Genomic DNA, 22,490 nt, shown 5'->3' with positions numbered 1-22,490 from the left:
AAACAGTAACTCACTTTTGAAATACCTTAGTTTCTTTTATATGCATTCTCAATCCCCAGTAATCAGCCTATGAATGTAGAATACAGTCTCTGTTTTATAGACGAGGAAACTGAGGCTCAGGTAACCAAGTTATTTGTCTAGAATTATATAGCCAGTAAATGTCACAGTAACTAAGACTTGGACTCAGATCTTTTGGTACTTTCTACAATACTGCTCATGAAAAACAAATATAAAAATATATAAAAACATGTAGCTTATTTTGCACAGTCGGTAGTAAATGAACATTTGCTAAAAATCTTATGTAAATAACAAAGTATTCTCTATTCTTGTCAGTACACCTGAAACATCTTATAACTAAGAAAGCTTAATTACACCAAAAAAAGAAAAAAAAAAAGCTGTTTCACCCTTTGGGAATCATCTCACTAGAGCACAATGACTGCAGCCATCAGAATGAGGAAGGAAAGTCAGATCATGAGTTCTGCAACACTTAGATGGCCATCTACTCACCTCAAAGACTGATGAGGAAAACAATATATTAAGTATCATTAATACAGGCCTTCACCAAGGTGTGGTCAAATACATAATGCTATACTGTACAATATGGGGTACTAGCTACATAAAGCTACTCAGCACTTGAAATGTGGCTAATACAAATGAGTGACTGAATTTTTAATCTTAAAGTTCAATTTAAAAACTGATACTTGATCCAACTATTGGAAAACTTTTTAAGTATGTTTGGAACTAGTTAGGTACACGAATCATCTGTTTTCAACTGTAAATGTTTTTAAACCTGAATACATATCAAGTATTTCCAACAGAGTTTGAATTGAGATGATCTCTAAGTTAAAATATACAAAGGAGCTCAAAGACTTAATAAGAAAAAAAAAAAGAGTAAGAAGAAAGAAGTATAAACTATTTCTAATAACTTTTTATATTAATTATAGGTAGAAATAACATTTTAGATATATTGGGTTAAATGAAATATATTATTAAAACTAATTTCACCTATTTATTTTTTTACCCTTTATATGTGGCTACTAGAAAATTTAAAATTACACATGTGGATACATACTGCTATATATAAAATAGATAAACAAAAGGACCTATTGTATAATACAGGGAACTCTACTCAATATCTTGTAACAACCTATAATGGAAAAGAATCTGAAAAATAATATATATATAATATCCATATACATATATACATAACTGAATCACTTTGCTATACCCCTAAAACACTGTAAATCAACTAGACTTCAATAAAAAAAAATTACACATGTGGCTCACTAGTGAACAGCACTAGTATAAGGGAAGTAAGAAAAAGTTTGCATTTAAAACCATGTCTAAGTATAAAAGAAAAACTCTTGACATTCAAAGGCAGTAAAAATTATGATTATTATATGAATGGAATGGAGATGACAGTGATACACAGATGAGTATAAATATTTAAAGTAGATATATAAGATACTACCGTAGTTTGGGACATGATGCCATCTAGAAGACATAAATCTTACCTTATTTATTTCATTCACAATAAATCCTTCAGAAGCTGTAACCTCTGGGATGCCATCAAGGCCAATTCCTTGACAAGTCAGGCTGCCATACAAAGTTGGTTTCCCTATACAGACAAAGATTCATATTTCAAAAAATAAGAAGAATTAAACATTTTTCTCCTTGAAGGCCCAATTCAGGCATCTGTATATATGGGAGGAAACTGGCTCATGAAAGAAAAGCAGGTACTTGTGTTAGTAAGTGAGGTGAGTAGAAAGAAAAATAGCCTAGATGAACCTAAATTGGAAGGGCTAAAAGCCAGGAACAAAGATTTTGAGATATAACATAGTATTTGTAAAGCTACTAGAATAATCTCAACCTCAGTTTTACTGCCTGTGAAATGGAATTTCCCAAGATCAAAGATGAAGATCAACATGAACATATGCATTTATCCACAGTACAGACATATTAACACAGACTGAAGAGTTAAGCTTCAATAACTGGGAATACTGCTTAAGCAGGACACTGCTTTTGCAGTAATATGGGCTAAATAAGATATCATCCTGCACGTAAATGTTAAAATGTTCTCTTCTATTCTTCTTCTGTACTATATATACACACGTGTGTGTGTGTGCGTGTGTGTGTATGTGTGTGTATGTTGTTCTGTAACAGCCCACAATACGTTGTTCACATTTCTGGCCTCCCCGCCAGACTATGAAGTCCTTGAGTTCAGAAAACTAGCAAAGTGCTCAAATTATTCAGTAAATAACTGGTGCACGAAACTTAAATTCTAGGAGTAAGAGGGAAGTAAAAATCATCACGCAAAAGTCATTCATGCAGAGTAGGAGAGCTTCCTAGAGAGGGTGGGACTCAAGTAGGATCTTGAAAGATACAACTAGGCAGAAAATAAGGGAAAGGAATGGGGAAGGAAACAGCAACCCACTCCAGTATTCTTGCCTGGAAAATCTCACGGAAAGAGAAGCCCGGTAGGCTACAGTTCACAGGGTCACAAAGAGTCGGACATGACAAGGGAAAGGAAACTCCGTGTCAGGGAAGGGCATGTCAAGAATAAAGAACAGTCACACAGGAACAAGGGGGGAGGAGGCATCAATTAATATACTAGTTTAGTCACTGAAAGATATTAATGGAGTAACTAACAATCTAGGGTAGAAGTTTGGACTAGAGAAGATCTAGTGAATAAGGTGTGGCAGGAAGTGGCATGAAATGTTAGTTCAGAAAGATGCCACAAAAATAGGGTTGAGTGAACTCTGCTTTTTGTCCCATTCCATGATTCCCTCCTGGCTTCAAATTATCCTAGCAAGTCTGGCTCTTTTGGTATATTATTTCTACCATTCTCCTGTCAGCACTGTCAGTGACCTCTCTACATTTACGAAGTCACTGAAATGACCTCAGTCTCGGTATCTTGTCTGGGTAACAAGAGTGGGATTAATCTAACCATTCACCTTTCTACATTGCTACATATAGACTGCTGAGTGCAGATACAGAACAGGACACAACTGTGCAAACTGGCAGCCCTACAATTTACCACAGTTTTCAAACTCTGCATAGTTTTGGAGTCCTTTTGCCCCTTTTGTTCCCAAAGCAGCCAATTCTCACTATACCTAGCCTATCATCAAAACCTTCTTCCTTCAAAACAGCCAAAAACTGGAAACAATTCAAATGTTCATCAGCTGATGAACATACAAAAAATGTGCTATGTCCTTACAACAGACTATTACTTGGCCATAAAAACATATGAATGCCACAAAATGGATGAACCTTGAAAATGTTATGCTAAATGAAAGGTGCAAAATGCCACATATTATGATTCTATTTATAAGAGATGTCCAAAACAGGCAAATCCACAGAGAGTCAATTAGCGGTTGCTAGGAGCTAGGAGGAGGGTAGAATGCAGAGAAACTGCTAAACAGCATAAGGTTTCTTTTAGAGGTAATGAAAATGTGTAGAATTACTGACAGACATACAACTCTATGAATATACCAGAACCCACTGAATTGTACACTTTAAAAAGATAAACTTTACTGTATGTGAATTATATTTGAATACAGTTATCTTAAAAAAAAAAAATCAGAATCCTAATAGTACCTACATGTTACGGTTGAAATCTAGCACATAGATAGCATATATTTTATTTCAACAAAACTGCTATTTCAGGGGAAAACAACAACAAAAAGATTCTCTTCTTTAAAAGCTGACCCTAACTCCAACATCACAAAGAAAATTGCAGCTATAAGAAAATTGAAGCTATAAGAAAATTTCACATTTCTATATCCATGTTTATGCATGTATCTATTAATACATCTACACTTACCCTCACCTTCTTTCACCTTAGTCTTTTAGACTTAATTCAATCTCTTTCTCATCTAAGATACTGATTTTTCAGTTAGTCTTCTTTTCTACCTACAACCTATATATATTTTTCTTTTTTTTAAATATATTTATTTACTTTTAAATAAGGGCTTCCCTGGTTGCTCAGATGGTCAAGAATCTGCCTACAACGTGGGAGACCTGAGTTCAGTCCCTGGGTCAGGAAGATCCCCTGGAGGAGGGCATGGCAATCCACTCTAGTATTCTTGCCTAGAGAATCCCCATGGACAGAAGAGCCTGGCAGACTACAGTCCATGGAGTTGAAAAGAGTCAGACACAACTGAGTGACTAAGCACAGCATTTTAAAATGAAACAAAGATTAATATTTTGAATGTATAACCTGTATTTTAATTGCTCTCCAATTAGTTCCCATCTTTAAAAATAAGACAAAAATCCTTGATTCTGAGACCTCCAGCTACCACCTTTCTTTGATGCAGCACCAAATTCCTCAAAAGAAAACTGTTTAAAACTCTATTTCTCCTAGAATATCTTATTATGGAGAGATATCAAAGGTCTCTGAAAATGAAAAATAATCAGCAAAACAAAGCTTTCTTACAAATTTAAAAGGAAAAAAATTTTAATGTTACCACACTAACTGAAAACAAATGGATGAGACTAATACAGGAATGTCATTGAAAGGAAAAATTTGGAAGACTTGGGAACTAACTGTATATGGTAGGGTGAGGTACCAGGTTTTTCACTCTGATGTCTAGAATAGTGATAACTTAAGAACTGAGAAAATCTAGAAAGAAAACCTGTTTGACAATGGAAGCACTCAGCTTCAGATTTTGGATCTATCTGATAAGCTCAAAACAGCAGTGAGAGTTTTAACCAGAAATGTTTAGCAGGTTAACTATTCAATTTCTACTTGAAAATGAACAGAGGTCAGAACTAGAGCTGTAGACCCAGGAATCATAATCAAGAAGGTCACAACTGAAGCTACAGAACTGCTTAGAATACAATAACATATGGCAAAGACACTGATTAAGATGCAGCAGGAATGTCTCCATAAATGTCTGTGGCTCCCAATGGAACACCAATTGGAAGCCCTTCCCCTAGAATCGGAGAAGGCAGTGGCAACCCACTCCAGTACTCTTGCCTGGAAAATCCCATGGACGGAGGAGCCTGGTGGGCTGCAGTCCATGGGGTCGCTAGAGTCAGACAGGACTGAGCGACTTCACTTTCACTTTCCCCTAGAATGGAGGAGTTGCAGTGACATCCTTACAGCACAGAATGGTCAAGAACATCTGAAGACTGTTGAAGCACATCTCAAGACTAATTGAAGCACTCTTCAAGTAGTCTGGGCCAGGAGAAAGTAGGAAGCTCTTTCCTAGGGGTTGTAAATCCTCTTTCTCTAAAGGGAAGGCATACAGATTTAAGGATATTACCTGGGGGGTGACAGCTCAGCCAGGCCTCCCCTTCGTCCTTCCTATGAAGAGAAACAAAAACCTAATTAGACTCACTCAACGTCAAAATGGATGTTATTGATGAAGGGGAGAAAGAACATATAATTTCCAGTTTAGCCACAGCACTTACACAAATCAGTCTAATACCTTATCCAGGCATAGACAAATTTTATTGGTTGAAGAAATATTTATGGATTGTGTTTAATGCATAGACCTGTTAGTTAAGTGAAGCTCAAGTACTTCATCATGAAATACTTATTAGTTGCACAATCTTGGGCAACTTACTTCTTGATTCTGGACTTGTGTTCTCTCAAAGGTGGTCCTCAATAAATGTCAGTATTCTTCCTATTACACATCTGGTGTTGTAGTAATAAGGTTTATTTTCAGCCCACCTAGTAGGGCATACTACTACTACTACTACTAAGTCGCTTCAGTCGTGTCCAACTCTGTGCGACCCCATAGATGGCAGCCCACCAGGCTCCACCGACCCTGGGATTCTCCAGGCAAGAACACTGGAGTGGGTTGCCATTTCCTTCTCCAATGCATGAAAGTTAAAAGTGAAAGTGAAGTCACTCAGTCGGGTCCGACTCTTAGCGACTCCATGGACTGCAGCCTACCAGGCTCCTCCGTCCATGGGATTTTCCAGGCAAGAGTACTGGAGTTGGGTGCCACTGCCTTCTCCGCTAGTGAGGCATAAGTTTCTTAAATGCAGGAGACTTATAATTCATTCATCTTCACCATTGTTTCCATTTAAAAAACCTATTAGTATAATAGTTGCCATTCATGGCACTGCTGTTGGAGAAGGAAAAGGCAACCCACTCCAGTATTTTTGCGTTGGAAATCCCAAGGACAGAAGAGCTTGGCCGGCTACAGTCCACGGCAGACACGACTTAGCGGCTGAACATCTCGGTACCGCTGTACTCATTCTGGTGCCTAGCAAAATAACTTGCACAGTATATGATCCATAATAAATAAATGAATGGTTTGCTGTTCGTTCCAATTAAGCTGTAAGCGTCTCGAAGGCAAGAACCACCCCTTAAGTTTAGAGTACACATCTGAACTCCGCCGAGCATCTATTTAGGTAGGTCAGAGTCTGAACATGGTAGGCGTTACACTGTTCCTTGAAAAGACCTGTGAAGTGAAGTGAAGTGAAAGTCGCTCAGTCGTGTCCGACTCTTTGCGACCCCATGGACTACACACAACATGACTAACACATCACTAGGGGTCGCGAAGCATGCCAAGACTCCTGGTAATGCAGATTGCTGGGACTTTTGGAAATAGCTGATAAATATTTGCTAAATGACCATGACTAGTTGGCCAAGAGTCTTCCTGCCTCTCAGTTTTCCTATCTTTCTCCAACTCATTGATCCTATTCTGCCTCTGCCATCACACGACGCATACGTGTTTCCTGGGATACATAACTCTTCCGAGAATGAAAAACAATGACCATGTCGATTTGAGACTTCTTCTAGGCCCAGGGTTCCCTCAACAATTGATGAGGCAACTCCTATGGACATCCTGGGTCGGGGATGGCGCTCCTTAACGTAAAGGCAACATCCGCTACCCGCCTCCTATGTCCCAGTTCTGGACCTGGATTCACCTGAGAGCCTGGGCCCAGTCGCTCTGAATCCTCAAAGGTGCCGCCATCTTAACCCGCCTCCACCAGCCCGCCCCTTCCGCTCTCTCCCGGAAGTGGATTCCCCACAGAGCCTGCGTCGAGAACGAAGGGCGGGATCTACCCCGAAAGCCGCGAATGAAAATACGCGGTGGAGTCTCTTTCTCGCCCCTCTCCTGTGCGCACGCGCTCCTTGCAGGAAGCTGGTTCCTGACCGGAGGTTTACCGGGTAATTCGGTAGAGTAACAACTGCCTGCAAAACCGACGCCGCTGTGCAGCAGCGCGCGTTCGAGTCCTCTTGTCTGCCTGTTCGGTGAGCACTGTGTGCCGCGATCTTACGCGGTGAAGCCTAGCGGGCACAGCGCGAGCTCGCGAGTGCGCATGCGTCCTCTCCGGAAGGTGGTCGAGGAGGTTTTAAGTGACTTGGCCGCCTGGGTTTTTCTGCTTACCCATTCTTTCAAAGGAGAGGCAGTGGCACCCCATTCCAGTACTCTTGCCTGGAAAATTCCATGGACGGAGGAGCCTGGTGGGCTGCAGTCCATGGGGTCGCTAAGAGTCGGACACGACTGAGCGACTCCACTTCTAGAGTTTTTGGGCTTTCCCAGTGGCTCTCAGAATGTAAGGAATCTGCCTGTAATGCAGGAGACCTGGGTTCAATCCCTGGGTCAGGAAGATCCTCTGGAGAAGGAAATGGCAACCTGCTCCAGTATTCTTGCCTGGAGAAATCCATGGACAGAGAAGCCTGACAGGCTACAGTCCATGGGGTATCAAAGAGTCTAGACAGGCTGAGCGATTAACACTTTCACTTTCATAGAGTTCTTAAAACCTTTTTGTGACTTCCCCATTGCCCTCTTGACACCTTAACATGTGGTCTTCCTATGATCAGATACTTTCTCAACTCATCACTTTCATTAATTTTCCTGTTCTCGTACTCTGTTCTCCAGTCATATAAAACTTTCAGTTCATCTCATGTCAAATTCTGTCTCAAATCCCCACCTTGCTCTTCACTGACTAGAAATATTCTTTACATCTCTGGCTCTTCCCTTTTCATCTTTCAAGTCTCAGTTTAGAAATCACTTTCTGCAAGAAGGCTTCCCTGCCTGTTTGTCCCCTTGTCTGGCTTAGGTAGTCTCCACTGTCTTCCCAATTTTAGCTGTTTATAGACAACTGTACACAAGTAAACAGCCTTTTAACTTACCTTAATTATAAACTCTATGAAGGCAGGAAGTGTATCTGTCTTGGTCACTCTTGTATCCTCAACTCTAGCATAGAGCTTGGTACATGATAGATACTCAATGATAATTTGTTAAATGAATCAGAGACCCAGGAAAGGCATTAAGGAGTCTTAGCTTATTTATAGCCTGTCATGGTTAAATTTGTACAAAGGCTGAGTCATTTATCTTCAAACTTCTCTTAAGTTCCTTCTATATGCTACCTTGTGCTGGGTGCTCTGAAGCAGGTGATCGTGGAAAGGCAATGTGGGCAAGTGCACCTCACATTAAGTATTCTCACACCTCACAAACTTAGTTCTTGCTCTGTACCTTGTATGCTCTCTGTTCTCCACACAACTCTCCATTCTCACAAATGTCAAACCCTACCCATATATGGTTACTCTCTCAAGCACTAAATTCTGTTCTTCTCCAGCCATAGAATAAGGCTAATTGGAGAAAAGAAGATTGCTTCTCCAATAGGAGAAAAGAGATAGCTTCCCCAGAAATGTGACATTTCACCTAATTCCAATTCTATTAGTAGAATCCATTTGAGCTTATTAGTGCTGTGCTGAGCATTCTCACATACTTTATTTATCTCATTCTGTTCAGTTGAGACCATTTTGCAAGCCTGGTGCTGGGGTACCAGGATGAATCAGACCCAGTATTTGTCCTCAAATAGCTCACAATCTCCGAGGGGAGACATAGGCATAAATAGGCCATAACAGTGCAGTGGTCAGTGTTGTTTATAACAGAGGAACGTATATAATCATGTCCCTACTCTAACCTTGCTCCCGTTGATATTCTAGAGACTCCAGAAGATGTCAGCTCAAGGCCATGCCTGGTCCCGACAGGTAAAGAAGGAGGATGAAGAAGAGGACCCGCTGGACCAGCTCATCTCCCGCTCAGGCTGTGCTGCTTCCCACTATGCAGTGCAGGAGTGCATGGCCCAGCACCAGGACTGGAGGCAGTGCCAGCCACAGGTGCAGGCCTTCCGGGACTGCATGAGTGAACAGCAGGCAAGGCGACGGGAGGAACTGCAGAGGCGGAAAGAGCAAAGCAGCACCCACCGCTGAGACCCCAAACCAACTATGCCCAGAGGATGGCCCTGCAGAAACTAGCACCCAGACAGATCATGGGAGAAAGAAATCCTGAACAGTGGAAGTGTGGGCCAAGAACTGTAAGACTTGGGGATAGTATTTGGGCCTGGGGCTGAGAGCCAGGCAGCCATGGGTTTGGACATGAGCTATCATATTGAGATCCCACACATCCTCACCCATATTATATCATCAATATTAAATATTTACCAGTATTTGCTGTGTAAAACAGAGTGGGGTTAAGGGATGCTCTCCTATGCTACATCTTGGGTCAGTGTGCCAAATACTGTGCTGATTACATGGACATTTAAAGTAAATTCACAATCTAAAGGTAAATTGGTTACCCTTAATCATTTCTTCATTTATTTGGTCATAGGTTCAAAAACAGCAAGGTTTATGAGACCTCATGTGCCATGCACTGTGTAGGAAACTGATGTAATGCAAATATATCTCCCTTCATATTGCTTTAGTCTGGTTTGAGAGAGAAACAAAACACTAGAACAACTAATTTCTGATAATGATACACATGACTTTATCTTTCATCAATTGTTCTGGATATTTCAGTCAGTCTAATGGAAGGAAGAAGGCAAATGGGAAAACAAATAGTAAGTGCCGCTCATATGTCAGATTCTGTTGTTTTAACAGATACAGAGTCTGATTTGAATATGCTCCCAACCAAAGAAATCCATAGTGTTGACTTGATGTTTAAAAAGTAATGTAACATAACATACAGATTTTCAGTTTTTGAAAAGTTTGGAGAATCTGTTAACATGAAGCTTATATTCCTACTTTAACAGCAATTTGCTGGAACTGAATGAATGATTCTTCTTTTAGGTGGATGAGTACTCCAGCTCACAACAGTTGCCATTGCTTTCCATTTTTCCTCCATAGAAGTGCATTACCCATCCTATTATTTTGTCTCTGACATTTGGGAGTGGGAAGGGAGTTGAGAGGGTGACCATTGCTATAGAACTGGAATGCAAAGGGACATATGCTCTCATCATCATCAGAAACATTTCTTGAGCATATATATACATATATATATATATATGTATATATATATATATATATATATGAAGCACAAATCTGAAATAGAATAGGCCCTAAAACTACTTTGAGCCTTTCTGTTGGTATTTGGGAAGGAGAAGATAAGAGGAATTCAAGTTTGAAGAACCATAAAATCCCATTTCAAGCAGAAAGAGATGACTGTGTGTGTGTGTATAAAAGGATGAATGAATCTGTTGGGCCATGTGTGCTGTGCTGTGGGTCATCAGAGGTAGCAGTGTGAACTACATCTGTCAGCAAGAATCTCAAAGAGAAGGGAGTTAGTTGACACTATTAAAGACAAAGTAAACATTACATATTTGTAATATATATAGCAGAAAGGATTATAATCTGCGACAAATAAAAAGTACCTAGAGGGATTTCCCTGGTGGTCCAGTGGTTAAGACACCACGATTCCATTGCAGGGGCATAGATTTGATCCCTGGTCAGGGAACTAAAATGCTGCATGCCACTTGGGACAGCCAAAACAACAACAAAAAAATGTACCTAGAAATCAGTAAGAAAAAGCAAATAGCCCAACTGAAAAGTGAACAAAGTTAACTATGCCCCCAAAACATAGGAAAATGTAAATATATTCTACATCACTTAGAAAAATAAAAATTTTAAAAACAAAAGTACAATTAGGTCATCCTGTTGACAAAAATTAAAAGTATTTATAATGACCAATGTTCTTGGGGATGGAGAGAGACACATACACACTATTGTAGGGATCATAAATTAGTAAAGTTTTTTCAGGGCAATTTGGTGAGATCTACAAATATTTTAAATATTTAAAAGCAATTCCTCTTTTAGGAATCCTCTTAAACATCTTACAAAATGTGTACACTATTACTTTCATTGCAGCATGTGTTTAATAAATGGTCACAGTATAAAGTTCCATCAGTGAGGACTATTTGCTTATACAAACAATAAAAGAAACATACCTATTTATTAATTTGTATAATTAAAATAGAAATAATAGGTCATGGGGGGCAGGGAATTCTAACAGAGAGAAAGAGTAGGAGAACCTTCTCAGCAGGAGGAATGGCTTTCACACCAGCTAAGTGGATGGAACAGGTTTGGAAGGATTCCAGCCTAAGAGAGAGCCAACACTGGGAGGGTCACAGAATGTGTTTGGGCAAAAAGGGCTCTATTGACACCCAAGCCTGTTTTCCTTAAGTATAATAAATGGGGCTGATTCCTATTTAATGGGCACACTAGGAGAATTAAATGAAGGGGAATATGTGAATACCTGGTAATAAAAGTTAGCTTTTACTGAACTATTAGAACTAATATATGTGGAGCGTTTAACCCTGGCTATCTGATTCCAGAGTCTGTGCTCTCAGTCCCTATGATATGCTGCTTTCAATCCCACTCTGCCACTTACCAGATTAGGGGTCAGTATAGTTTCGGGCAAACTACTTAACATCTGAGGATCTGTTTTTTCTTCTGTAAAAATGCAGTTAGTAATACCTTCCTCAAAGGCATCAAAGCTAATTAAGTGTAGATCTTCTCCATAGGGTTGTTGAAAGAATGAGTTAATATTGATAGAGAGCTTAGAAATAGCATCTGGCACATAGTAAACCTTCACTGCTACTGCTGCTAAGTCACTTCAGTCGTGTCCGACTCTGTTCGACCCCATAGATGGCAGCCCACCAGGCTCCCCCGTCCCTGGGATTCTCCAGGCAAGAACACTGGAGTGGGTTGCCATTTCCTTCTCCAATGCGTGAAAAGTGAAAAGTGAAAGTGAAGTCGCTCAGTCATGTCCGACTCTTAGTGGCCCCATGGACTCCAGCCTACCAGGCTCCTCCATCCATGGGATTTTCCAGGCAAGAGTACTGGAGTGGGGTGCCATTGCCTTCTCCAAACCTTCACTAAGTGTTAGCTATTATCATCACTATTATGTGCTAGTCACTGTCCTGAGTTACATTACCTCATTTAATCTTCATAACACTACTAACTCCCCTTTACAGAGGAGGAAGTAAAAGGCAGATTGCAGATGAGACTCCAAGCATGTCTTAAGCCTATGTTATTCTCCACTGTGTGCTCTCTCACAAGCATCTCGTGCCTAGCACAGTGCTTAACACAGTAAGTAACCATACTTACTGTGGAAATAACTACTTTGCTTTTTTTTAGTGCTCCATAAAAAGGAAATTAACCAGTGCAAGTTGCCAACAGTGTTCTAGATTAATATGGTGTTTTCAGTCTGTCAGTTCTGCAGCCCACAGCCATGGAGCTGGAGTTTAGGGTGGTCCATGCCTGTCCCTGTGCACTCTATACCTACCTCTGCACAGAGGCTCGGTGCCACGGATGAGCAGAGAGACCTTTTGGCTGGGTGCCACCGTTGGCTAGGCCTAAGGCAGACTCATGATTTGGCTCTTCCCTGCAAGGTCCTTGGCTGAGGATGTGGCCAGTGCTCAGTACAAAGGTGCACTTCGAAGTGTTCTGCTAGATGAGTAATCAGATACTCCTCCCACTTTCCTCCCTCAGGTAAAGTTGCCAGACCAAGTCCTGAGCTGCTGACTTTAGAAATCCAAGGAGAACTGGAGGGAGTCCAGGCTGAAACCCTGTACTTTCCCCACTGTTTGGAAGGGTAGGGCTCCCCGCTCCGCTCCAGCAGGGACTTGAAGCAGGCAGAGGAAGCGGTGGGAGGGTGGAATTCCTTCCTTTGCTAGCAGTTACCTTTTTTTTTTTTTTCCTTTCAAGCCTTTTATTTTTAATGTTTGACTTGCATTTTCTTTTTTTTTTACTTTACAATATTGTATTGGTTTTGCCATACATCAACATGAATCCGCCACAGGTGTACACTTATACACCCGTAGCAGTTATCTTCTGAAGAGTTTTCACTCCTCAGAGCCTGGACGTCTTGCAGAGCCTTGCTTCTCTGTCTCAACGTGAAGCTGATTCTCTAAATCTGAAATGTCTGAGAATGCAAGTTACTCCAAGGGGAATATAAGAACTAAATGAATCATTTCAAATTCTCCAGGGAGATCAGACATTTGAAGACAAAAATGGCACAGAGAGATCAAAGTACAGATTGAACAAGTACAAGACACGTTGGCTGCTTCTACCTGTAGTGCTTGTCAGCAGTTCTAGTTCCAGACAGGCCCCATGCATGCCCAAGAGGCCTTTCCTCCCCTGAATATATTTTACATCCTAGAACAGTGAGGACTGGGGTCTGTGAGCATTGTTCCAGTGTCTGAATGCCCCAAATATCCAGATTCCATTTCTCTCTCTGCAGCTAAAAAACATCCTTTCAGAATCCACAGCTGGCTTGATGGGAGAGGAGTAAGGCATCCTCAGCCAGAAGAAAAGGACTAACATATGAAGCTGAGGAATCCGCCACCTTCATGAGGAAAACTGCCCATTTAACCTTGGCATTCTGTCCTTGAAAGTTACTGATCCACATAAGAATCCATTTCTAAAAATTTCAGCAATGTGTACTGAACCAGGAATCCAGTGACTTAAAGCTATCCCTGTGAGTGACCTCGGACAAGTCTCTTTCCCTCCTGGGCCAGTTAACTCATCTGTAAAATGAAAACCAGAATGGATTATCTTAAAGATTATATATTGATAGAGCCACAACTAGAACCCAGCTACTCTGATTCCTAATCCATTGACCTTTCCTTTCTTCTCTCCTGCCTAGCCCTCATGTTTATGCAACAGTACTAGACATTTTAACCCTAACTGGGTCCAAATTAAAAGTATGCTAAAGGAATGAACTACAGTTACATGCAACAACATGAGTGACATCAGGGTAAGTGAATGAAGTCAGACACAAAAGGGTATATCCTCAATGCTATTTATATATTGTTAGACAAAACTAACCTATGGCAATAGAAATGAGATTAGTGGTGGTTTCTGGGGAAGAATGACTATCAAAGAATATAGGGGAACTTTCTGGGGGATGGAAATGTCCTTTAATAAAAGTGTAGGTTTCATAGGTGACAGCATTTTCAAAACTGATCAGATATACACACTTAAGATCTTTGTTTCACCATATATAAATTATACTTCAATGAAAAAATAATCTTTTTAAAAAGTATAGTGAAGTTTAGATGGGAAGGTAATCTAACATTGACTGAGCACATGCTTGCCCATTTTATACATTATCTCCATCTCAAGTTCCTAAAAGGGATTACCCCCATTTTATACATCAGAAAACTGAGGTTTGATGAGATTAAAATAACTCACCTGAGGCCTCAAAACTAATAAATGTAGAAATTAAGAATAGCTCAGATTTGTCTGCCTCTTTTCTTCATAATCGGTTCTTTCGGGAAGGCAGGAGAAGGAATTAATATTTTCAGCCTAGAGCCCAGAGACTTGTATTTCATTTGATTTCACTGCCATGTATTCCTAGGGAAGTTCACTTCCCTCTAAAGAGTCAAATGAAGCTCATAATTGTTTTGTTAATTCTGAGGTTCTAGCAATCAGAGTATCCGTGCCTTTTACCAGGATAAGGCATGATGAGTAATTTTCATCTGTTTCAGGGCAGACTAATCACGAACAACAAAAGCCCTTTGGCTCTGGTGAGAGGATACATCACTAACTAGGTCAGTGACACAAAAGCTCCAAGGTGACAGAACCCAGAAGCCTCCTGTTTAAGAGGGAAGCCTGACTCATCCCTCATGACGTAATGGAAAGAGATGGACTGGGAATCAAGAGATCTGAATCCTGCTCCCAGGTCTGCCGATGAGGTGCCCTGTCAGCTTAACTAAACCACTGCCCTTCCTGGGCCCTAACCTGCACTTGCAGGATAAAAGAGGTTAGGCTGGCTGGGTCTCAAGTCCCTCAGCTCTAGTATCTTGTCGATTTGTGAAACCTTGCGTCTTGCTTTCACAAATTATTAGCAAGGAAAGGTGAGCACCTGGAAAATACCACTGTATTCCACGTTCCTAAATGGGGCCCACATGACTCGCCCATCGCCCGTGTGGTATGGAGGCACTGTGTGCCTGTGTGTACGCTTGTGTGCTAAGTCGCTTCAGTCGTGTCCAACTCTGCGACCCTATGGACTGTAGCCCCCCAGGCTCTTCTGTCCACAGGGGTTCTCCAGGCAAGAATACTGGAGTGGGTTGCCATGCCCTCCAGGGGATCGTCCCAACCCAGGGATCAAACCCTTGTCTCTTATGTCTCCTGCATTGGCAGGCAGGTTCTTTACCACTGGTGCCACCTGGGAAGCCCATCTGTGTGTATGCATGTGTTTAATTCACCTTATCTTCAAGTCACTACACATCCTCCAACTTTACACTCATCCATTATTGCTGCTCTCTCATCTTCCCTAAAGGAAACTCAGCAATGATTACTTCTCCAACCAAAATATCAGTCTTTACCTGGCAGACTCTACCCATACTCCCAGTGGGGTTCCCATCTAAGTCCTGGCCTGCTGAACCTTCAATTAGAATTCAGAAAAGCATTTTAATTGAGGGCACCTGCTATCTTGACACCCCTCCCCAGTGTTACACCTTGAGAAGAAATCTGGGTTTCCACTTGTTGCTTTTGGAAACCAAGTCAAAGAAACCAAAATAACTTCAGAGCTGAAAATTTCTGAAAAGTTTCAGGAAAGTACATGCAATACTAAGAGTGCTCTAAGCTCTCCCAGACCTCTGTATAGGTTATCCAAGAGAAGTAGTGGGTAACAGAGGGGAGAGGTGTGCCACTTATTAGCTGTGTGACCCTAGGATGTCAATTCAGCTCTCCAAACCCCAGTTTATTCACCTATAAAATTGGAAATAATACCATCAACCCCAAGGATAATCTGTATATAGAGCATAATTAGAGTTCAATAAATGTGAGTGAGATGCAGTCACACATTTTCACACACGGTTACTATCTGCATGCACACACATGTGAAGTCACTCAGTCGTGTCCGACTCTTTGTGACCCCATGGGCTGTAGCCTACAAGGCTCCTCTGTCCATGGAATTTTCCAGGCAAGAGTACTGGAGTGGGTTGCCATTTCCTTCTCCAGGGGATCTTCCCAACTCAGGGATCGAACCCGGGTCTCCCACATTGCAGGCAGACACTTTACCGTCTGAGCCACCAGGGAACCCCTTAAGGCTGCTGCTGCTCCTAAGTCGCTTCAGTCGTGTCCAACTCTGTGCGACCCCATAGATGGCAGCCCACCAGGCTCCCCTGTCCCTGGGATTCTCCAGGCAAGAACACTGGAGTGGGTTGCCATTTCCTTCTCCAATGCATGAAAGTGAAAATCGAAAGTGAAGTCGCTCAGTCCTGTCCAACTCTTAGCGACCCCATGGACTGCAGCCTACTAGGCTCCTCCATCCATGGGATTTCCCAGGCAAGAGTACTGGAGTGGGTTGTCATTGCCTTCTCCAGCCCTTAAGGCTAGTGGTTCTCAAAGAGGCAACTCTGATCAGCAGCAACAGCACCCTTGCTCAAGATCTAAATCAGAAAATCTGGGAATGGAGTCCAGTAATTCGTGTTCTTAAAAGCCTTGCAGGTGATCCTGATGCATACTTAAGTTTGAAAACCAATGACTTAGATCCATGTTTGACAAACTATTTTTATAAAGGGCCATGTACAAATGTTTTAGCTTAACCGTCTTTGTCACAGTGACTCAACTCTGCCATGGCAACATAAAAGCAGCCACAGACAATATATAAATGAATAAGCAGGGCTCTGTTCCCATAAACCTTTGTCTATGGGGGTTTAAAATAGGGTTTTGGAACTGGATAGAGGTTGCACAACACTGCAAATGTATTAAATACCATGCAATTACTCACTTTCAAATGGTTATTTTTGTGACACGTGAATGTCACCTCAATAAATTATTTTTAAAAAGCAAATAGGCAATTGATGGGATTTGGCTCACAGGGTGCAATTTCCTGACACCTGACCAAGATCAACCTTTTATTCTTTGCTTAAACTTATTCCAGGCAACCCTAATTTGCAGTTACATAACATCTACCTGCATACTTATGACACGTCACTCACTACCCCACAAGGTAATTTTTCCCCACAAGGTAATTTTTTTTTTCACTTATAAACAGACCCTGATTCAATCTGGAGGGTTTTTTCATATACAAAATCTCCCTCCCTGTGCCTTTTATCCATGGAGAGTTTATTTATGATTGTCTGCCTCATTAAAGGGACTCCATGCCAGGTTGATTTAAAGGATGCTGCTGCTGCTGCTAAGTCGCTTCAGTCGTGTCCGACTCTGTGCAACCCCAGAGACGGCAGCCCAACAGGCTCCCCCATCCCTGGGATTCTCCAAGCAAGAACACTGGAGTGGGTTGCCATTTAAAGGATGAGTTCACTCTTAATTGGAGAAATTCTGAAGGGGAACACACTTGTGTGCTAAAGCACCAGGCAAAGAGAAATCCAATCCCTTAGTTAAAGATACTCCACAGGATGGAATGACTTCTCACATACATACACACATCCATCAGCAGCAGCTTTTTATTAGACGGAGGATACCCAGGGTTGGCTCAAAGAAAAGCGTTGACAATTGGTAAGCAAGGAGAGGAGATACTCCTTGCAGTGGAGATGAGTACTTATGATGTTGAGAGTCAGGGTCTCCTGCTCAACTCTGGCCACCCAGGAAGCTCTTCCCCTTGCCACTAACATCACCAGTGCTGAAAGGCATGAAAGGGTCTGCAACGAGCTAGTTCAACTTGGCTAACAGTTCTTCCAGTTCTGGCCGAGCTTTGAACCTTCCCTTGAAGTCTTCTTCAGTGTGCTGTGGAGAAGAAAAAGAAAATAAGAGGGAATTACTACAGAGTCATTCAGATATGCCCAGCGTCAGAAAAGGCTACATCAGCCAGCTCTGTAGAAAATTATTTGGATTCAACTAACTTTTACTGAGTAGCTACTATGTACCAGGGTGCGATCCCTGGGTCGGGAAGATCCCCCGGAGGAGGGCACAGCAGTCCACTTCCAGTATTCTTGCCTGGAGAATCCACATGGACAGAGGAGCCTGGCAGGCAACAGTAACAGTGTTGCAAAGAGTCTGAAGTGACTGAAGCGACTTAGCATGCACACACATACTATGTACCAGACTTATATTAGGTATCAAGGACTCAAATTTGAATTGGACTTCCTCCATGCCTATTTGTGTTCTGATTACTTACACTGCATGTGACCTTAAATCATATTCTTTCTGCTCTACAGCTGCCTCAAGGGAGGGAATTTGGGGGTATAATGGGCTACCCCTAACATCAGGATGCTCTGACAGAGTTCAGCTTTCATGGTCTATGAAGTATGATCCCTGATGCACTGGAATAGTCAGACTAATAATCACGGTGAAGCAGCCTGCACACCTTTCCTGATTATTATCTGGGTTAAGTTATCTACATGCCTTTTTTGTTTCTAAAGTCAGCCAGTCCAGATTTTCTTATCCATATTTTGAGCCCATCAGTGGGCCTCTTCTCAAATTAGCACCTACCTCCCTCACCGACAATTTGACTCCTTCAGGAAGATTGCTTTGGATTATTTCCAAGAAAATCTCTGCAAACGTAGCATTCAAACCGCTGATCTGCAAAAGAAAAGAAGATGCTTGAAGAGAGTCACTGAAAGTTAGGTGGTTGGGCAGAAAGGGCAAGGGCTCAAATGTCAGCTCCAGTAGAGCCTGAGGGCCTTTGGGTGAAGGATTAACACCCAGAGCTGATTTTGGAGCTCAGACTTCACAGGATTTCGATTTCTCTTGCTGATCTGCCAAGTTGTCTGATTACTGAGATGGTCATGGCCAGTATCTGCTCTTCCCCGCCCCCACCAATATCTGCTCTTGTAGGCAATGAATGTCATAACTGGATTAAGAGGTTAAGTCCAGGATGACTTTCTGAGTCAACTCAAGTTTACCCACATAGACCACCCACCACCTGATTGTCATCAGACCCTGTGCTGAGAATCCAAAGATAAATCAGATGTATTGGAAGAAAGGCATGTAGGGGGAAGGCAGAACCCAGAAGAGAAACATCTACCTAACCCCATCAGGGAGGTTTAAAAAAAAGAGCTTCCAAAAGAGGTAACATCTGGCTGGAGTCTTGAAAAACAAGGGTAAATTGGGAGAATTCAACTGTAGTGTGGAGTTGGTTTTTTTTTTAAGGCAGAGGAAATAATATTCAGTAAAATGTGAAGGAATAGCACAGTACTAAGGAAAAGCACAGTACTAGGGAATTAAAACTAGTTCCATGTGTGACTGGAACGAATGAAGGTGTGAAGAGGAAAAGCTGGAGAAGAATCATGAAGCTACTTAGGTGCTAATCAAAAGAGTTCAAACTTTATCCTATGGGCCTTGGTGGCAAGTTAGATCTGTCATAAAATGAAGCTCAAATAATTTATTCCTGATAACATTTAAAGAACCAAGATTGTAAGTACTTTAATCATTTAAAAATTTAACATAGATTTAGAGTGTTACTACCTTAACATCCTGCTGGTTATCTTCCTGATACATTTCTTGAGTGGATCAAAAAGGGTGAAGTCCATGTGTTGGAATATTACTTGGCAGAAAAAAGGAATGAAGTATTGATATGTGCTACTACTACAACATGGATGGACCTTGAAAACACTATGCTACATGAAAGAAGCTAGATATAAAAGGCCACATATTATATAATTTCATTTGAAGAAGTGTCTACAAGAGGTAAAACCACAGAAATGGAAAGTAGATTAGTGGTTGCCAGGAGCTAGGGGAATGGGGAAAAAGGAGTGACTGCTAATGGATACAGAGTTAAAGGGAAGCCACTGAGGGGGTCTATATGGGAAAATGACATGATCACATTGACATGAGTGTAAAGCAAAGTGGATGGATCTCAAAGGTTTTTAGGGGTAGAAACCATAGAATCTGGAGAATGAATGGATACCCAAGGACAAAGAAGGGTCAAGAATTAAGTTCAAAGGTGAGGAGGATTATAGGGAAAAAAACAGTCCTCCTACAATTAGTCTTGCATTCACGAGTGTAGGGCACCTGTTGAACATCTTGGTGGAGAAACCCAGTAGACAACTGGATATCAGGTTTGAAACTCAACCAAGAAAGAAACAGGAGAGGTAGAGACATTTCAAGTTTCTTCCAGAGTACCTACCTGAACTACTCGCTCATGGGTGGTAAGAACTGAGTCCAGTAACATTTTGTTGCCTTGGTCCTGAAGCTGCAACACCTCCATGGTTTTGGTGGGCATCGCGTAACTGTGGGAAGGAAAAGTCAGCTATTGGGAGGGTTCCTTTAAACCAGCCACACCACTTCAGTCAGGGTAGTCCCTGAGTGCAGCCACCACTGCATGCAGTAGCTCCTGCAACCTTGGGCTGTCTATCTGCAGCCAGGGGCAAAGTAACCAGATCCTCTTACACCTTCTCCAGAAGTCTTTACACTCCGTGAAGGGATAGACCACGTCTAATACTTTTATGCATCCCTAGTCATGCTTAACATAACACTCTGAGTAAAGCCTGGTGATTAATAAGTATTTGCTGCTACTAAATAATAGCCAGTTCTAAAAGAATTAAGCTCACCACTAGGTATACTCTGGAGGCTAACCTTGGGTATTTCATCTCTTCTGAAGAAATGAGGCATGAAATCCAATCCTGCTCCAGTTGTATTTTTATTTTACTTATTTATTTATTTTTTTAAAATTTGGCCATGCTGTGAGGCACGTGAGATCTTAGTTCTCTGACCAGAGACGGAACCCGTGTACCCTGCATTGGAAGCACAGAGTCTTAATCACTGGACCACCAAGGGAGTCCCCTGCTCCAGTTCTACAGCAGGATTTCTTAATGTCAGCACTATTGACCCTTTAGAACAGGTAATTCTTGTTGTGGGGGCTGGCCTATGCATCCCTAACCTCTATATCCAGCAAATGCTAGTAGTACCCCCAAAGTGATAACAATTAGAACTATCTCCAGACATTGTTAAATGTCTCCAGGTTGAGAAACATTGTTGTAATCTATGCTCACTATCATCAGCTTCAGTAGATCTATATACCACAATGAAAAGACTGCTGGACTTGGGGTCACGTCTTAGCCCTGCCACTTATTAGCAATATTTACTTAGGCAAGTCCCTTCCCCTTCTTGGACTCAGTTTCTTCATGTATAATGGGGACTACCATCCAGGTTTATATCAATAGACAATTATGAGAATCAGATAAGGTGATGAGATAGAACTGATGACTACACAGAAATATGATATTAGTATTGTGTTCATCTTATCAAAAAGTTCCTCAAACTGAATACTCAAATGGAATACTAATAACAACAGTAGGATTGCTGAAATTTCATGCTACACAAACTTCATGAATTAAGAGAAAGAAGCATGACCCTCTACAGATGGACTGCTACAAAAAGAAGTCTGGTGTAATAGAAAGTGTTTTGGAAACATGAGAGTCAATACTGGATTTAAATGTTGGCTCTGCCACTTATTACCTATTTGACCTTGGACAAATTAATTCAGCTCTCTGGGTCTTTGTTTCTTCAGCTATTAAATGAAGATAATAATACCTAGTTCATAGGGTTTTCAGTTCAGTTCAGTTCAGTCACTCAGTCGTGTCCAACTCTTTGCGACCCCATGAATGGCAGCACGCCAGGCCTCCCTGTCCATCACCAACTCCCGGAGTTCACTCAAACTCATGACCATTGAGTCGGTGATGCCATCCAGCCATCTCATCCTCTGTCGTCCCCTTCTCCTCCTGCCCCCAATCCCTCCCAGCATCACAGTCTTTTCCAATGAGTCAATTCTTCGAAAGAGATGGCAAAAGTATTGGAGTTTCAGCTTTAGCATCAGTCCTTCCAATGAACACCAGGACTGATCTCCTTTAGGATGGACTGGTTGAATCTCCTTGCAGTCCAAGGGACTCTCAAGAGTCTTCTCCAACATCACAGTTCAAAAGCATCAATTCTTCGGCACTCAGCTTTCTTCACAGTCCAACTCTCACATCCATACATGACCACTGGAAAAACCATAGCCTTGACTAAATGGACCTTTGTTGACAAAGTAATGTCTCTGCTTTTCAATATGCTATCTAGGTTGGTCATAACTTTCCTTCCAAGGAGTAAGTGTCTTTTAATTTCATGGCTGCAATCACCATCTGCAGTGATTTTGGAGCCCCAAAAAATAAAGTCTGACACTGTTTCCCATCTGTTTCCCATGAAGTGATGGGACCAGATGCCATGATCTTAAGTTTTCTGAATGTTGAGCTTTAAGCCAAATTTTTCAATCTCCTCTTTCACTTTCATCAAGACGCTTTTTAATTCCTCTTCACTTTCTGCCATAAGGGTGGTGTCATCTGCATATCTGAGG

The 22,490-nt window shown here is 41.5% G+C and overlaps 3 protein-coding genes across 5 annotated transcripts in view; 1 reads left to right on the top strand and 2 right to left on the bottom strand.

Annotated features, from left to right (window-relative positions):
- PAAF1 (proteasomal ATPase associated factor 1) overlaps positions 1-6,954 on the bottom strand; it is a 40,312-nt gene extending 33,358 nt beyond the window's left edge. Inside the window, exons 1-3 of one of the 2 annotated variants that reach the window (XM_005216223.5) lie at positions 6,886-6,954; positions 5,268-5,308; positions 1,515-1,618 (exon numbers count right to left, since the gene is read on the bottom strand). In XM_005216223.5, the coding sequence (XP_005216280.1) occupies positions 1,515-1,618; positions 5,268-5,308; positions 6,886-6,932 (192 nt within the window). In that variant the 5' untranslated portion in view covers positions 6,933-6,954. The remainder of the gene's footprint in view (positions 1-1,514; positions 1,619-5,267; positions 5,309-6,885) is intronic. The other variant, NM_001075990.1, reaches the window with a different exon arrangement.
- Positions 6,955-7,027: 73 nt separating this feature from the next.
- COA4 (cytochrome c oxidase assembly factor 4 homolog) lies at positions 7,028-9,541 on the top strand. Of its 2 annotated transcripts, none has more exons than NM_001207050.1 (2): positions 7,028-7,213; positions 8,918-9,541. In NM_001207050.1, the coding sequence occupies exon 2, from the start codon at positions 8,930-8,932 to the stop codon at positions 9,182-9,184; it is 255 nt and encodes an 84-aa protein (NP_001193979.1). In that variant the 5' UTR covers positions 7,028-7,213; positions 8,918-8,929; the 3' UTR covers positions 9,185-9,541. The 2 variants fall into 2 exon arrangements, with proteins under 2 accessions (NP_001193979.1, XP_010810980.1); XM_010812678.3 differs by having other exon boundaries at positions 7,089-7,129.
- An 8,105-nt stretch (positions 9,542-17,646) lies between these two features.
- Positions 17,647-22,490, bottom strand: part of MRPL48 (mitochondrial ribosomal protein L48) — a 54,886-nt gene continuing 50,042 nt past the window's right edge. Inside the window, exons 6-8 of the mRNA NM_001046563.2 lie at positions 20,286-20,388; positions 18,650-18,739; positions 17,647-17,944 (exon numbers count right to left, since the gene is read on the bottom strand). Coding sequence (NP_001040028.1) covers positions 17,870-17,944; positions 18,650-18,739; positions 20,286-20,388 — 268 coding nt within the window. The 3' untranslated portion in view covers positions 17,647-17,869. The remainder of the gene's footprint in view (positions 17,945-18,649; positions 18,740-20,285; positions 20,389-22,490) is intronic.

The sequence above is a fragment of the Bos taurus genome, chromosome 15 (genome assembly GCF_002263795.3).
Source record: "Bos taurus isolate L1 Dominette 01449 registration number 42190680 breed Hereford chromosome 15, ARS-UCD2.0, whole genome shotgun sequence".
Taxonomy (NCBI): Eukaryota; Metazoa; Chordata; class Mammalia; order Artiodactyla; family Bovidae; genus Bos; species Bos taurus.
This window is presented reverse-complemented; position numbering and strand designations above follow the sequence as displayed.